Source organism: Poecilia reticulata, chromosome 17 (genome assembly GCF_904066995.2).
Source record: "Poecilia reticulata chromosome 17, P_reticulata-male-v2, whole genome shotgun sequence".
NCBI lineage: Eukaryota > Metazoa > Chordata > Actinopteri > Cyprinodontiformes > Poeciliidae > Poecilia > Poecilia reticulata.
Genome location: NC_088846.1, coordinates 20,408,757 through 20,425,658, shown reverse-complemented (window position 1 = coordinate 20,425,658; position 16,902 = coordinate 20,408,757). Strand labels below are relative to the sequence as shown.

General features: G+C 37.4%; 3 protein-coding genes and 1 non-coding gene across 5 annotated transcripts; 2 read left to right on the top strand and 2 right to left on the bottom strand.

Annotated features, from left to right (window-relative positions):
- The first annotated feature begins 347 nt into the window (after positions 1 to 347).
- On the top strand, positions 348 to 2,868 carry myl12.2 (myosin, light chain 12, genome duplicate 2). 2 transcript variants are annotated; one of them, XM_081598512.1, is made up of 5 exons: positions 348 to 577; positions 1,252 to 1,333; positions 1,684 to 1,894; positions 2,083 to 2,244; positions 2,336 to 2,868. In XM_081598512.1, exons 3-5 carry the CDS (start codon positions 1,711 to 1,713, stop codon positions 2,506 to 2,508), a joined length of 519 nt encoding a protein of 172 aa, XP_081454638.1. In that variant the 5' UTR covers positions 348 to 577; positions 1,252 to 1,333; positions 1,684 to 1,710; the 3' UTR covers positions 2,509 to 2,868. The 2 variants fall into 2 exon arrangements, with proteins under 2 accessions (XP_081454638.1, XP_008432711.1); XM_008434489.3 differs by lacking the exon at positions 1,252 to 1,333 and having other exon boundaries at positions 350 to 577.
- Positions 2,869 to 2,880: 12 nt separating this feature from the next.
- Positions 2,881 to 6,352, bottom strand: bag1 (BCL2 associated athanogene 1). The gene is made up of 7 exons (XM_008434491.3): positions 6,201 to 6,352; positions 5,281 to 5,409; positions 5,130 to 5,212; positions 4,938 to 5,051; positions 4,719 to 4,826; positions 4,560 to 4,622; positions 2,881 to 4,459 (listed from the first exon to the last, which is right to left on the bottom strand). Exons 1-7 carry the CDS (start codon positions 6,235 to 6,237, stop codon positions 4,370 to 4,372), a joined length of 624 nt encoding a protein of 207 aa, XP_008432713.2. The 5' UTR covers positions 6,238 to 6,352; the 3' UTR covers positions 2,881 to 4,369.
- A 155-nt stretch (positions 6,353 to 6,507) lies between these two features.
- trnar-ucu (transfer RNA arginine (anticodon UCU)) lies at positions 6,508 to 6,599 on the top strand. The gene is given in 2 exon segments: positions 6,508 to 6,544; positions 6,564 to 6,599. It is a non-coding gene; the product is annotated as a tRNA-Arg (tRNA).
- Positions 6,600 to 7,419: 820 nt separating this feature from the next.
- Positions 7,420 to 12,089, bottom strand: chmp5a (charged multivesicular body protein 5a). The gene is made up of 8 exons (XM_008434492.3): positions 11,898 to 12,089; positions 11,443 to 11,547; positions 11,311 to 11,357; positions 10,007 to 10,100; positions 9,109 to 9,180; positions 8,769 to 8,877; positions 8,337 to 8,452; positions 7,420 to 7,864 (listed from the first exon to the last, which is right to left on the bottom strand). The coding sequence occupies exons 1-8, from the start codon at positions 11,964 to 11,966 to the stop codon at positions 7,814 to 7,816; spliced, it is 663 nt and encodes a 220-aa protein (XP_008432714.1). The 5' UTR covers positions 11,967 to 12,089; the 3' UTR covers positions 7,420 to 7,813.
- Positions 12,090 to 16,902: the final 4,813 nt, after the last annotated feature.

The following is a 16,902-nucleotide window of genomic DNA, read 5'->3' as shown; positions in this document are numbered from 1 at the left end:
AAAACACCTCTAGTGCTGTGCCTGAAGCACAATCATGTGAAACTTCACAATCACATTCCAATGATAGACACAAGACCATTTGTTCACTGCTCTAGTTTATGACTACCTTTTTGGTCATGTTTATCACCCTTACTGTTAGTGATTAACGTTAAGCTATGTTGAATCATACATTTGGATCACAAACATGTATATCTCGACTTTCACTTGGATGTGTGAAGATGTCTAAAATGTATGACTGCTTTAAACCAGTTTACTAGAAACACATGTCATTGCTGCCACCTAGTGGTGCAAAATAGTAACGCTAAACATTATTTTTAGGGAAAATGACAAAACACTTTATCATGGCTCTACTTTGTTAACTTCAGAGAATGCATTCCCTTCTATCAATATAGATAATCATTTATTTGTTACATTTTTATTTTCTAATGTTAACCAAAAGTAACAGGGACGATTCGGAATGAATGGAACATTCCAGATAAATAGTTGGTTCTTTCCAGCTCAGCTCCGCTCTGACTGTGGGATGTGCTGATAGCTTTGTGTACAGCTATTTTTCTACACATTTTACATTTCTTCTAAGGTGGGTCAATCATTTTCCGTCCAAAGAACGCTCACGAAACATATTGGTTTTGAGAACAAGCAATATATTTTCCTCTTTGAATTCGTTCTAGCTACTCTGAAGCTAACCGTTATGTAGGTCAGAGGAGATGGCTAATAACACGCTTTGATTAAATTGTGTTATATACGGGAAGCGTTCTGGGTTGTACATGGATTATTGCAGAGGAGAAGTGTCAGTATATATATAACCCCAGAATTAAAGACGTGGTTCATGTAATATATTTTACGTTTGGCACAGTAGCGCTAGCATATGTTCTGATGATCTTTAATAACAACACAAATAACTTGCATAAATATGATTCTATTACATCTGAAAAAAAAAAAATAGAAACATTTTTACAAAAACATTTATGTCAATATGTGTTTATGAAGAGGTTCTGCAAGATAGGGATTAATGTATTTCATATTGATTGTTACATTTCCTACGTCCTTTGAATGCGGTTTAACAGTTGCCTTCACCTCCAGTTTTCAGTGGGAGTTTCACCCTGATATTAAATAAAACAGGCTGTAGGGTCTCATACTTTTGATGGAAAATTGTAATAGTCAAGTAAACACCACCCTATATGCTTACAGCGAGATCTGGATAAACAGAATATGAAAAGTTTCCAAACTTTTTTCTTATCCAACTGTCTGTAGTTTTCCAGATCTGACCATCCTTCTCTCAGTCACCATTCATCTGTTCAGCTGTCCATCGCCCATCCATCGAGCTACTTCTTTGGTTTGCCCATTCATCTGTCCGGTTTCTTTTTCTGTTTACCCATCTTGTCAGTTTGTTTTTGTATGTTCTTCCATCCATTTTGAACCTTTGCGTTATACTTTGAAAAAGACAAAACATGGACTAAGAATTCTGGAAAATGTGTGGATTCTTGCAAGTGTTATAAAGTCCAGCTTGTCAGCTCTGTAAAAAAGTATTTTTACAAAACAAAACTTTTTGTGACTTATTACTTCATAAATAATAATCCCATAGCATTTGTCATCAACCTGCATCTAGAGGTAGATAATTGAGCTAAATGATCTCATACTGTTGCCCAGCCCAGGCTGACAGCTTCACCGCTGTCTCCATTACAGGTAGAGGGGGGGCCACCAGACGGCATCATGTCGAGTAAAAGGGCCAAGGGGAAGAACACCAAGAAGCGTCCCCAGCGGGCCACCTCCAATGTGTTTGCCATGTTTGATCAGTCTCAGATCCAGGAGTTCAAAGAGGCTTTCAACATGATCGACCAAAACAGAGACGGATTTATCGACAAAGAAGATCTCCACGACATGCTCGCCTCATTAGGTGATATTTGTAATCACAGATTCAGTTGATCAATAATACAACTCTTTATAAAGGCATTTTCCGACATGAGAATAAAAATAAAGATTTAAGAACATGATGTGCTATTTCATCTTGTAAAGCCATTGAAGTTTAAATATGGGACTAAAGCAGAGCAACAATGACCTTTTGTTTTGTTTGGCATTTGCCAGGTAAAAATCCTACTGATGAGTACCTGGAGGCCATGATGAATGAAGCCCCCGGCCCAATTAACTTCACCATGTTTCTAACCATGTTTGGAGAAAAGCTGAACGGCACTGACCCAGAGGACGTGATCCGCAACGCGTTCGCCTGCTTCGATGAAGAGGGCACAGGTATGTTGGAACTTTCACCGAACCGCATTTTCGCTTCCCTGTCTACAAGGCGAGGAAGTCGATAGCATTTCAACCCGTTTTCTCCTCTCAGGTGTGATCCAGGAGGAGTTCCTGCGGGAGCTGCTCACCACCATGGGCGACAGGTTCACCGACGAAGAAGTGGACGAGCTCTTCCGCGAGGCGCCGATTGACAAGAAGGGCAACTTCAACTATGTAGCTTTCACACGCATTTTAAAACATGGCGCCAAGGACAAGGACGATTAGTGGCGGGGGATGTGCCCTGTTGAGGTTCATGCTGTACTCCATTTGCATTTTGAAACGGGTTAATATTTTATTTAGATCAGCTATATCCTTAGTTTGGCTCATGAAAAATCTTCTCTGTGGTATATAGCCTGTTGAGGGTCATGTGTTTAAGCTGCTTCTTGGACCTCTGGGTCCCCTTCTAATCTTTATTTCAGAGCTCATTTTGCACATCTTTGACCACATTTCAGGGTCCAATTATGTAGGAAAGGACCCTCGCGGAGAAAACTGGAAACAAACTGACACGAGGTGTTTACTTAAGACTAAGTAACTTGTGTTTTTGTAGGAATGTTTTGACATTAAATTGTGTTCTGAGACCAGTGACGGAACCTCTCATCATTTTTCAAAACATTTTATTTCAAAACAAAGGCAGATGCTTACGACTTGTCTTGCCATTCTACAAAAGAAGACAATAAATTTGACCAAAACTGCAGGTGACTCAGGATTTCTTGATGTGGAATAACAATGCATGGAAAAATGTAGAACTAATCCTGTCCATAGTGGGCACTGCTGTTGACAGTGGTTATAGTTTCAATGTTTTCCTTTTTGGTGCATCAAGCAGCAGACTTGCATGTTTAAAATCTACAGTCGAAACCCCAAATAAGGTTTTTTGTATACTTAAGAAAAGTTCTCAAAGTTTAGTAACAGTTGCTTTAAAAATTAAAAATTTAAGTATTCTCCTTTATGTACTAACACACACAAAAAAAAAAAAAAACACTTCCATGCATACAGCGATTACTTTATATATGCACCTACATTAGAGTGAATGGACCTGACTAACCTGCAGATTTAGGAAGGTTTCTGAGAAAATTTCCCTTAACTTTAAAAGTGCCAGCCATGATGAGACCTGGGGTCATTCGCCTTCGTTTGTTCTTGTGTCCAATTACGACACATCTAATGTACGTGACGTTTGGAGTATTTAACATGTAAGCAGCCAACTTCAACAATATTCAATATAACTACATGAATGACAGCTGCTTCCAGGTTCAGTGTTCTTAACATTTCCTACTGCGATGATTAAGTTCCTACACAATCTGAAAAAAGTAGACACATTCATTTTGGTATCTTTCAAGTCTGGACCAATGGCGTAAAAAGACAAAATGGAAAATATTCTATGTTCAATTGCTAAAACTTGTATGAAGAATTTTTAAAATTAGAACAGGACTGAGAACTTTGGAAAATTGATTCTGAAAAAATATTTGAGCCCAAGATTACTTTTTGCCCTCTTGATTTGAAGAAGTAGTAGGGACAGAGGATGAAGGAACTCAACATAAATGTGTCCCTGACCTCAAGTAAACATCTAACGCCTGTAAAATCGATATAAACCACAAATGGCTTTGCTGTTACAGAATGAGTGCAAGCCCCTGTAGAATCGACCTCAATCTTGAACAAGAGTGGACTGTTGGGGTGCTGTGGTGGCGCAGGGGCTAAGCACAACCCACATATGGAGGCCCTAGTCCTCAATGTGGCCGTCGCAGGTTCGATTCCCGGCCTGGTGACCTTGGCCGCACGTCTTCCCCCTTTCTCCTTATGCTGTTTCCTGTCAATTCACTATCAAATAAAGGCCACTAGAGCCAATAAAACCTTAAAAAAATAAAAAAAGACTGGAGTGTTATGGTAGAAAGTATACAGACTGCAGAGGTCCAGTATGTATTCAGACACCGATGTTGATAACCAACAGCCCATGTTTTCAAATGATTGATTGTTTGTCCCTACAGCACCCTCTTCACAATAAATAAAGTAGGATCTGCTTCTTACTTGAAGCACTCTGAGACCTTTGCTTTGCTCACAGAGCAACTTAAAGCACACGACATAGGGGAGTTGATTACTCTGCCAGAGCCAGGTTTTTAGACTGGATCTTTGATAGGTGGTCTGATATACAAGCCTCGATCCTGTCGCACTGAGCCAGAAAATCCTAGAAATATACAATGATTTGTAGTTATTGTTTTTTATAAAACAGTTTTCAATAAAACATGAATGTACCTTTTAGAAAAAAAAAATCCATATAGGCTAACCTGCACTGTTTTCACAAGACCCTTCTTCTTTGTTCTGCAGTCGGTAAAATTGTCTGGGATGGCCTTAAAAGAGAAGATGGTAATGTTAGGTCAGACAAGTCAAAATAAAAATAATTTTAAAAAACCACCACATGAATACAAAATAGCAGAACAGATTACCATGGCATCTATCTGCTCCAGGATTTTCATGAACTGCTCAGCTGCTATTTTTACTCTGTGATCTAGTTTACTGAGCGCTTCTGCCTGGAGGTCTTTTGCGAGGAAGCCCTAAAGAAAGAAAGAGGAAAGAACTATTGATGCTGACAACAGACTGAAAGACACGTCATGGACAACAACGGCTAGTAATCGATAGTTACCATGCCGTAACTGATTGCTTACGTTCTTTAATCCAGTTAATTCCCCATCTACCATCTCCAGTTTTTTAGCTGTCTGCTCCACAGACTTTTCAATTTCTTTCAGCTTCTTTAGTTCAGCCTCTTCCTCTGGGCTGTTCTGTTTGCAGATTACAGTGAGTATCTCCTCATTTACACAGCATCAAGACACCAGACATGGCGCACGCAAAGTCCTCACCCGCTTTCCAATCATCATGAGTTTGCAGCCCTCTTTCACTCCGCAGCTGGAGAGACTCGCTTCCATGTCCTTCAGAGACTTTCCTGCAAGACTTGGTGTTGGAGATCAAACAGAAAACTCAAGTTCACTTGTGAGTTCAATAGCAGCTTACCTTTAAAAATGAGTTTCTGTGAGGCCGGTGGGACCCCAGTAGCTTCATTAAGAGCGTCTGATAAGTCTTTAACAGTGGGTCCCGTTCCATCCTCTTGACTTGTTAGAGTGATGCTGTGCTTAGTTGATCCTGAGAAGGAAAAATAAAACTGAATTTAAGAAAATATTAGCACCACTACCTAAAAGTGTGATCATTGTTTCATCAGTAAATTGAGATTTTGAATGGGAAATTATTGTTGTCAATAACAATAAATTACTTTGTTTTGTTTTTTATTATTTTTTTATTTATGAGAGACTTGAAGTAATTACAAATTACGTGTTGTTTTTATTTTAGATTTTTCTTAGCAATGAGGGTAAGCTACACTAGTATTTAAAAACTGCATTCCTTCATTGTGTGATTGTTTTAAATGCTACCCTGAGAAAGATGGATAAATTATAGCAAACATGAGGTAAAAAGCATATTTTGCAGAACTCAAATCCTTCGAAATTGCATGGTGTTACTTTTTAAGTAATACTGTTAGCATAAACATCAACGACAAAATAAATAAATGACGTCTATAATGCTCGATTAAGATTGTTTTGTACATCATCACGTGACAAAATGTATTCAATACATGTCAGATTAATAGGGGAGTTATTTAAAACATACATAACTGTAAAAATAATAATGCAGTTTAGAACAAAATAAATACGAAACACTGAATTCAATCAAGCCCTGGCTGTAATCAATTTAGTTGAAACGAACCAATTTACTGGATCTGTTTTCTTTACGATGTCAAATGTTTGAAATGTGATAACCCCATTCAAATATGAACTGTAATGAGATACATCAGTTTAGCATCACCTGGCACCTAACTACACTTAAAAAAACAAACAATCATTCAATGACAAACTTAACGTTATAATGTAGAAGAGTTTTACCGTATGCGACAGTCACAGTAATTGTTTGCGCTGACATTGTTGCGTTCCAGCTTCCGTCCTCACATACAACGCTAATGCAGCTAACTATAGCTAACGGCGAACATTTCCGGTTAACACCGGAAGCACTTATTTATTTAATTATATATCTTTATAAAAATATTTCTGGATAAAAGTACATGCATTGGATAGCTAACTCTCCAAAAATAATAATCAGAAGGTTTTATTATTGTCAAATATACCTATAAATATAGTGCCAAAAATATGACATGTGCGATCACGTGGGAGATCTGACACACTTTCTCTGACTGGCTCTGTGGCGCAATGGATAGCGCATTGGACTTCTAGCAAAACTCTAGAGAAGAGATTCAAAGGTTGTGGGTTCGAGTCCCACCAGAGTCGCACTTTTCAGGGAATTAAATCAAAATTTGGCTGGAACAACTTCGCCATTAAATACTGACTACTACAAAAAACTGTTATATGTCAAATTCAGATATTGATAAATTGTAAAAACTGAGCAGTCATAAAGTTGTTGTTTTACTACCCTTTGTTCTTTTTCCCTGTGGTGTTTTTAAGCAGACTGCTCTAAACCTTTTGTTTTTCAACCTTGCAATGAACTAAAATACTGAGCCTTGCAAAAAGCATATTACATATTTATTTAGTTTGAGCTATTTATTTTTAGCAGATTATGTAAAAGTAACTCTGGATCTCTGCAAAATATGAATCAAATTAAAACATTCTATCTTCTGCAAAAGAAGAAACCCTTACAAAACACAATAAATGCTTACATGTTTTCCTCCAAAAGTTTGCTTTGTCATTAGCTTTTCATTGATTTTGCAATCTCCAATACTAGAATAAAATGTTCCAGGATATAACAGTGCTTCTACAAAAGTGTATCTTTTTTTTTCCCTTGAGAAGTCCAAATATTCTTTCCAAAGGTTTTGCAATAGCTTGCACAAACAGAATACATTCATGCGGTATAGCTATACGTCGCAAAATTATTTAAAAGAAGAAGACAGGTTTTGCAGGACATGATCAGTAATCATATGCTGATCAAATCAGTGCAAAAGCATATTTATGAATGCTATCTAAACGTTGGTTTCAACACTTGTTTTTCATTTTTCATTGTATTTCTATATTGTATTACTTGGTAAATAAGTTGAAAGGTACCCCTACAGAGAAAAAAAAAACAATTATTATCAATAAATTACAAACAAAATGCTAAGATAAAAGACATCATTTATTTTGCACGTTTCAAGTACCCCTGCAGATATTTTAAACAAGTAGAGCGAGGGAATCAGCTCCACCTTGGAGAACTCAAACAAAACCGTAAGGACTTGACCGAGACACAAAGCTAATAAATAGGCAAATAAGTTAATAACAAAAGTCATGAACAAAACCAAAAACGTTTTTGAGGACAACAGGTCGAAAACGATGGCAAACGCTTTTTTTAAAGGCCACATGCCAACACGGTAGTAGTAACCGTACACAATCCAACACCAGGGCAGCTTCAAAGTAGTAGTGTGTTCAGATCCAACGGGTTTGCATGTATAAATGTTACTCTACATAGAAAAGTGTTTTCAGTTGAAGTGCAGTCGTCTTCACGTCATCTTTGTTTACGAGGCAGGAATCTGCGGAAGGCCAAACTCATCCACCAAAACCCCGTCCTGAAAGAGAAACAAAGAGAGTTTTCTCTAAGAGTATAATTCATTTATTTTACAGAAAACTGCCTAAAAGACACATCTTACTAAACTGAGATATTTAAAAAAAAAAAGAGTACACACCTCAACTTATTACATTTATATCCTTGAGATCCTTTTTTTCTCAAATGTAATTTCTGAACAAAATAATGTAAGCAGACCGCCGTGTGGATTTGTGGGAAAACTTACTCATATTTCTACTAGAAAAAAAACAACTAAAAAATAAAAAACATACATCCTTTTCCTCCCACTTTAACACATACTTTGTGTTAGTTTCACACATAAAATCCATTAAAGTAACATTGAAATTTGATAAAAAAATAAAAAAAAAGCAGAAAGGTTCAAAAAATACTTCTACATAGCAGTGGAGAGGATACTGTACTGCGAGGCTGAAATGTCGCATTGGATCCGCCGGTAGCGGTGATGTCTGGACCGCTACCTTGTTTGTCTTGCTGTCGCTGGGAATTCCTTCTGGGATAGACGGAGCGGCCGACGCTTCGTCCAAATAGGAGGTGTCGTCATCCAGCAGCAGCTCATCCCCCAGGGCGTCCAGCTCTGAAACAGTTTCAAATCCACGCTTATTTTTGGAAAGCCAGGAAAGCTGTAATTATCATTTCCAGTCCAATTTACAATTCATTTCATCGGTTCATTTTCAACACAGCCCGTCCTGCTTAGCGGGTCTCATTTCTTTTGCTGTCAGTGAGGCCAGCAGACAAGACTGATTTGCAGAATATTATTTTCTCTCATCGCTTGTTGCGACGTAATTAGAAATCTGCTGTTGATGCTTTCCCTCTCATTAACTGTGATCAGTCATTGTGAAATACCCATTTGCCCAAAATATGAAGAAAACCTTTAAAGTTTTACGCCCAACCTGCTTCGAGATCCTCCTCGTCGATGTCTGGGGTGCAGTAGCTGCGGCTCAGGGACTCCTGCACCTCACTGGCTTCCTCCATCATGTCTTCCAGCTGGTCTTGTAAATCCTGCGAGTCCGAAGAAACACATTTCACATGAAACAAACAATAAGTTAAAGTTACATGAGAAACAGAAGCGACTTCCAATTAGCTCTCAGTTTTCTTATTACTGCTTCCTAAAAATCCCCAAAATATTTGCTGGTGTATTAAAGATAAAAATGCTCCTTCTGCTAGTTGGCAGCCTTCTGTGTAACAGAGTCAATCAAAGGACAGGAGAAAAGGGGTGTGTCCCAAACATACATCGATCTGATCGAGCTTGACGTCCCTGTAAGCTTTTTTCATTTCCTTTGCACCGATCTTCATCGCCTCCACCTGGGGAGAGAAAACAGGCAGAAGAATGTATATTTAGTCGCTGCCACTATAATCGGACGTGTCGAGAAGAAGACGGGTCAAGACAAATCTGTGTCCTGTGATCGTTGGACTGCAGAACAAAACAGGATTAGATGCCTGGAGATTTAGCTGCAGGTTCTGCTCTGGTGTTTCAAAGTCACAAAGGTGGCTCTCCGTCAAGACACTTTCATTCCTGATGTCTTTATATGTTTTCAACATGAGCCATTTCTTTGATATTTTATCATTCACTGAACTCACCTCCAAATATTTCTTTAATTCTTAATCTAGCCTGAACTGTTTTAAATACAACGGGGATTTAAAGCAATTTGGTGAGCAATTTCCAAAGGACTGCTGCTAAAAAAAAGAAGAAAAACTAAATTTGTAAAATCAAAAGAAAATTGAACCCATATGTTTAGATCCTGCAGCATGGATGTTAACCAAAGTAGCAATTACACTGAGCAGAAAGCAGCTGAAACACCAGTTGTTACATTTTACAACGTCCAAAACAAGAGCACAAAGTTTATGGCGCAGGACAACATTTTCTTTTTTTCTTTTTTTTTTTAAAGATTTGTTCGACTATCTGTTGGTCAATTAAACCAGAGATAGGAACTTTTATGTCATTGGTAACAGTTAAGTGAGTCAGAATGTAGTAGTAATTAAATGTTTTAATTACTACTACATTAAAACATTTAATATAGTAGTAATCAAGGCCTTTTTTTTATTTTTATTTTACCTTTCATGTAATATCAGATCCGGACTTCCCTAATCCTGATAGTTAGTTCTTTTATTCAAGATTTTAGTCTCTTACTGTAGTTTTCGTGTCCTTCAAAGTCTGGATTGTGTAGTTAGCTTGCTCCATATTGAATGACTGCTGGGCCAGCTGCTCCCTTTGACCTTCATACCTGAGAGAAAAAAAACAGTACAAAAGTTTCAGACATCTCATCCATCCCCTGACTATGTTTTGACATTTACGTAAATAAACTTGTACCGTCACCATCCTTCTTGTCAAGTTTTACATCCCGCAAACAGTCGCAATTTGTTCTCTTAAGGACTTTTCATCCATTTCATCTGTCACATTCAGAGATGAGCAAAAGCGGCTTCTCAAATACTGAAACTCCCTACAGCAACACTTTGAAAATGTAACATTTTAAACAGCAATTTAAAGATGAGGTTCAATGGACGTCTGTTGTTGCTTTTGCTACTCGTCTTCTCATTGGTGTTATATAAGTTGACGTGTAGATTTATTCAAAAGTGCCTCTTCAAACTGAGGTTGTGAATCTCAGTGAGGCTAACCTGCATAAATAAAGGTGAAATTAGTTACATTTTTAAAGCCTGAGCAACATGCCCTAAGGAAAAATATTATAATAATATTATATGCCTATTTGGAATTTTAAAAAAATATTTGTTTGGAATATAATAAAATAAAACAATCCTTTAATTGCCCTCCGATGGGGGAAATTGCAGTGTACTAGCACTTGAATAAAAAGTAAATGTAGACCCTGTAGATGCAGGTGTAGAAATTGTGTTTGTCTTTTTGGTGCAAATATGTAATAAGAATATGGAGATCTGTGCAAAGAGCAGCAGGCGTGTAAACAGTTTATTTGGTGTGTTGGTGGGATTACTGGTTAAGCATTCTGACTTAAAATTGAACATTACTCAAGATTACAAAAAGCACACATTGTAGACAAGTTTAAGCTGAAGGTTAAAATGATGAAAAGCTGGCCAATACTAAATGCTGTCTGCTGCCACAAAACTCCATCCAAGAGTTTGTGAGTACTACTACCTACCTACCTACCTACCAGGACCTTTTTCTGAAGTAAACTGGCTTAGTAACTTGGTTTTAACCAGATAGTTTAACCTGGAAATGGTTAAATGGAAAAAGAATGCCTCCTGTTGTCAAAACCCACCTTTAAACAGCGGCTAGCTCTTGTTCCTAACTCACTTTAATCTGTCATTTGTTTTCACCTCACAAATTATAAAAGTTTATAATTTGCGAGTACCTGATTCCCAGGTGCTTCATTTTGAGAACCTTAAATATAGTCAACGAAGTTGTTGTAAATATTCATTTGCATCAGAGATGTAGATCCAATGTGTCAGTCTGAGTATACTCACATTCTCTTCTGCTTTAGGACTCTCATGGCCTTCTGCTTCACCATATTCTGCATTCAGGATTAAACACAAACATCAACAATCGACTTGTTTTCCTTCATTCAGAAGAACAATTTCAGCACATCCTTTCCATACCTTTGAGGGCCCATCTCTCATCTTTTTCAGCTGATCTTTGTACTTCAGCAGCTCGGCATCGAGCCTGCCTATTTTCTTTTCAATGGACTCTGACCTGGCATCCACCTAAACGAGGACGGGATCAATTGAAGTTAATGATTTCCAGCATCCTGTGTTTAAAATGACCTGCATTTGTGAGTGTGTGAGCATTAGAGGTAACAGTGAGGTACAGGCTTTTCAAATAATTGAGACTAACAAACATTCATTCGTCCATATCTGACACAGCAAGTTCGGGTGTAAAAGAGCAGATGTTTTGTTTGTGTTATATGTCAGCGGGAATAATTAACAATAACCTGTGAGGTAATTAGCCCAGCATTGACAGCATTTCTGTAGCCGTGTTAGCTAAGCAACACCGTCGTTGGTCACATAAAGCAGTCATAAACAACAACAATACCTCTGATGCTGACAATACTCACAGTGCTGATGCACTCCGACAGGTTCGGAGGAGGCGCTTTGGGCTTCCCGCGTCCGAATATTCTGTTCATTTTTTTAAAGTCTTTAATTACCTCGAGGTTTTTAGTTTCCTTTAAAATAATAATAAGTATCAAACGGGAAAAGATTCCTGCATTAGAGCCGACCGGAAATAACGGTCCGCACGCAAAAACGTCGTGATTGGTTAGTGCGGTGATTGTGACCAATGAGAGACTGGACTACATGTTGCCATCCAGCGGTGAGCTGAGGTACTACAGATTTCAGAGATCCCCTTTTGTCCCAACAGACATCATCCATCATCATCAGTCTTTGTTAGTTCTCCTCTGCAGAGAGGGCAGGCATAAAATGGATTGCTCTATCCATCTATCATTAACATTCTTTAATACCAATGTAATTAGCTATTTGTAAATATTTGTATAAATATTAACTGTTGCAGTTTTTCCTCAGTCGTTTTTATACATTCCTCGCATCACTTTTAGACATTTGCACAATTGCTAGTGCGTTTTTCAAAACAATTAGTACAAGCTGCAAAACATGGTTAATAATTTGCAAAAAGCTTGTAAAAATGGATAACGTATTTATCAAAAACCAAACGTTATGAATGACGACGTTATCAAAATAAACGTGTTTATGAACAAAATAGTCAAATTACTTTTTGTGACAGTGACAAAACAACAATTCTGATGCAGTTTTTTATTTTTTTATTTTTTTATTGCTTTCATGCGGAGGTCAACTCAATCTCCACATTTTCAAGACTAACACACATGCCTAAACAGCAGCACTGGTGGAGACACATTTTGCTTGCAAAAGGCTTTAACAGTGCCAAAACAATTCAAATATGACACAAAATCCAATATTGCCTTCACACACTTGCAACCAAGTCCATGAGCTTTCCCAGTCATTGCACAATGGACAAAATACAGCACTAGTTCAACATTTTTGTAAGTTATAAATGAAATGAAGACTATTGGTTTTATAGGGAATGACTGTTCAGCATTCAGAAACATATTTGCCTTTGACTGACATGACAAAAGCAAATGTTAATATTGTAAGATCAAGTTCATAGCATGCAAACTGAACACTAGATTTAAAAAGACATTTATGAGGCATTTATAAACAAAAAAAATAACGTCAATCACCCATAAATCTCATTTCCTGCTCTTTTGGAGCACAAAACATCCTTCTAAGAAACACATTCACAATTTATGTTTTAATCAGTGACCTCTTTAGCTTGCACCTCATGTGGAACAGTTTTCTCTTTGAAAAGTGAGGCTTGTCGGATTCCTAACACAAACAAGAATCTATTACACAACCCCGGTATATGTAAGAGCTAATTCACATGCACCTTGACAGACGTACACCGAGAGGAGGAAAAAAATGTGTAAATGCTGTAATCTTTTGTGATTGGAGCTGACAGTTTCATCAATTCACCCAAGGACAGATTGATTTAAATTTCTCAGTTTCTGAATCTGTCTAATCATTGCACCAATAGGGCTGTAAGCTGCTCCAGGAAACATGGATTTGAGAAATTGTTGAAGTGAAAGAAAAACTCTGCAGGGGTGCAGCTCTTAGCCCCCAAGCTTTGCTTCCGAGTGATGGTGTCTACCACTCAGCTGCAGTAATCCCAAAGATCTCAAAGGTTTCAAAAGTGTTCTTTTCAGAGTGAATTTCTTTTTTCTCTTGAGAAAATATTTGACAAATGATATTTAAAAAGCATTAAGAGTTTTAGCGCTTTTTCAGTTGTTTCAGATCTACATTGTGTTATGACCTGCTCCCTTTTGAATACAGCCACTTAGTCGGCTAGCTATTTAAAAAATAATAATAATAATTATCTTTTGTGAACAAAACCCTCAAGGAATGACCCAATCAATGAAACAAACTGTCAATCGTGAAAAAAGTTTTTGACAAGCCTGGAGTCCTGGCTCATTTAGCTGCGCCACTCATGTTTTTGTATCACAACCTTGATGGAAAAGGAAATGAGATGCAAGCCAACTGTCAGTTTAAAAGCTTCAAACTTACCCTCACAGATGGAAACACAAGAAGCAAGGTGATGACAGTATGCAACAGGGGATACATATGACTTTTTCATATCAGGTATATGAAATGACACTTTATCAATGTAATGCAAGGAGAATGTTCTCACCCAGAACATCAGTTGCCCTAAAGCATATCAATAGCATTTGTGATAAGGGAGACGTGGAGGTTTTTAATCATCCAAACAGGTGGCTTAGAACAACAACCTGCAGTTAACAGCTTGAACACCTTGATTGTTTGGTCCTAACAGTGAGAGAACAAACTATTTGAGAGTCAGAACAAGACTTAACAATTTTACACAATGTGAATTTTTATTTGCCTTCAGGGTATTTTCTCTTAAGTAAAATAGACAACAGCAGGTGAGAGCCGAACCCTTGACGAACTACTTCCTGCTGACATAATCTGGCTTTAGGAATGTGCAGTGTCACACTCACTAGTCTTTCAGGTGAGGCGCTTGACCTGTGGTGGGAGGTTAAGTGGTACCAGCAAGAAATGCATAAGTTGGTCTCACCTCTATGTATGTCTTGGGCTCTGGAACCAAACTCCTGGAGAGGTGCTGGACTCTCTCCTTCCCAGTAGTTGTCCAGTTAGATTTTAGAATTTTCTATAATGAGCAAGAGAGCTTCCTCTTTGCGACTTCAAGGAATATTTACTTATAGGCCTCTGTTTGGCACCGGTCACTCCTTAAAGGATTCTCCTGTTGCCTGACCTCTTTTCACCCATGTCAGGTTACATGGTTCCACTTATTGATTTTTCATGTAGCTTCCCTCTTACTGTGATTTATTTATTTTTTTTCAATTTAAAGATGAATTATAATTTCTTTCGCATCAATTCAGACTGCCTACTCCTCCCTGCATTTGGGTCTTCCAGCAAAATCTACATACCACACACTTGTGCTTTGCTCTTCATTCACAACTATCTACATAAATCTGTGTCATATAGACAGAACTGAAAGAAAACAGAACAAAGACATGACGCCTTTGATCACTTTAAAATCTTGCAACCATTAAAAGTAATTCCAATTGGAAATTGTTTATTTGAATTATAGCATGCTTGAACTGATTTAAATGATAATTTCTTCTTGCCCTTTAATTGTGATGACTTGCTGCGACTCACTCAGATCTTGCTGTTGTGATTGATATCAAAGGTGGATTAAAATTTAAGTGGCTTAAAAGAAACTGAAAAAAATGTGGGTGGCTTTTTGGCAATAATGACTCAATTGTGAAAACAACAACAAAAAAAAACAGTATTAAACTCATTTCTCTGGACCTTTATATGTGTTGCACAGCTGACACACCTTCAGAATAACTTCTCTCGCCATTGATTTAGCGTAACCTTGATTTTCTCAGATTGGGACAAATTTTTTTTCTCCTTTCAAATTCCTCTGCAAGGCCACAGCACAAAGTCCCTTACAATTAATGGAAAAAGCCTTGGACCGCCACCGTCTTTCAGTCAGCATTCTCACCATGGAAACGCTGCCATTGTATGTGAGCTGAATTGAGTAATGCAAAAAAAAAAAAGAGTCATGGTAAGGTGAGAAATAATTTCATGGGTGATTTGTGTCTTCTTGGAACCCACATGGATGTGAATAACAACTGCATTTTTTTTACAGCCACACTGCCAAAAAGAAAGGGAAAAAAACCAAACTAATTTCCAACTTTTTTACTTATTTATTCTGACTTAATACTGCATTTACAAAGCGTCATTTGACACCCAAAGCTAATATACACTGAAATATCAGATGCGACACGAGGGGCACTTTGTGCATGCTTGACTCCCAGAGCTGAGCTCAAATTAAAAAGGTTTTTTGTTCATGAATAAAGTTTTAAAATCTAAAGGAAACATAATATGAGAGACAACACTGACTAACATAGTTGGGATATCAACTGTAAGACTGATAGTCTGACAAGATGCTATCATAAATATGAGTAAAAATAAAATTATTAGAAGAATGAAGGCACAAAAACAACTTCTTAATAGCACTACTTCAGTAATATAACTTTGAAGCAAATTTTTAGAACATACACAGTTCAATTCAGTCAGACTGACCACTGTATTCAAGAAAAAAGCAAGGCAGTAAAGTCTCAGGAAGGAATCTTTTGCAAGAAAAATAGCAGAATACATATTTCAGCTAATATAAGCCAAACTTTGTGACATTAGATATATTTTATGAACACGATCCAAAACGTACTGTGCTTGTGTAAATTCAGAGGTTGGTGGTTATTAAGGTTTCCTTCTAGAACACTGCCCATGTGTGTGGTTAAAACAAAGTCTGCATATTGATATTTAAATTATCCCTCCAGTATCACATAATAGGATTTATCACACATTCACAGGTGCACAAAATATCAAGCTGTAAAGATGAAGTGCTAAGCAGAAAATGTACACCCCGCAAGATAACTTTATGCTCATTAAACACGTGCGGGTGTATTTTATTTTACATATATGCTGTTTTCATATTGGTTTTAGCCTTGAAGCCCTCTCACCGTTAAGGAGATGAAATGTCATCTTCACTTTGACTAAAACTGAATCGCGAGTGAAAATGTTCTACAGTGGGCTACAGTCTCAGAGCAGAAACAGTTCATTATGATGCAAACGTCATCTCTAAAGATAAAAAAAACAAAAAAAAAACAGATATTTTTCACAACCAACCCTCTTTGGAGTTAACTGTCTGGTCAAGGTGAAAACATCTCACTTCATTTGTGATTCACAGAGAATGATCCCTGAGCAGATACTGAATATTTCACAAAGGTTTATCGCCAAAAAGGAGTTTGCAAATATGTTGCACTTCAAATCATAAAAACACCAATTAAGGACTATTGATAACAAGCTGAAAAAAAATGCTTACCATTAATGCCTTTTTTTGCACATGAAAACTGAATTATTTACTGGACTGTGACAACCACTCAGGGAACATGCAGGTCAGATGAACAAAAAAATGTGCATGTTGCCACA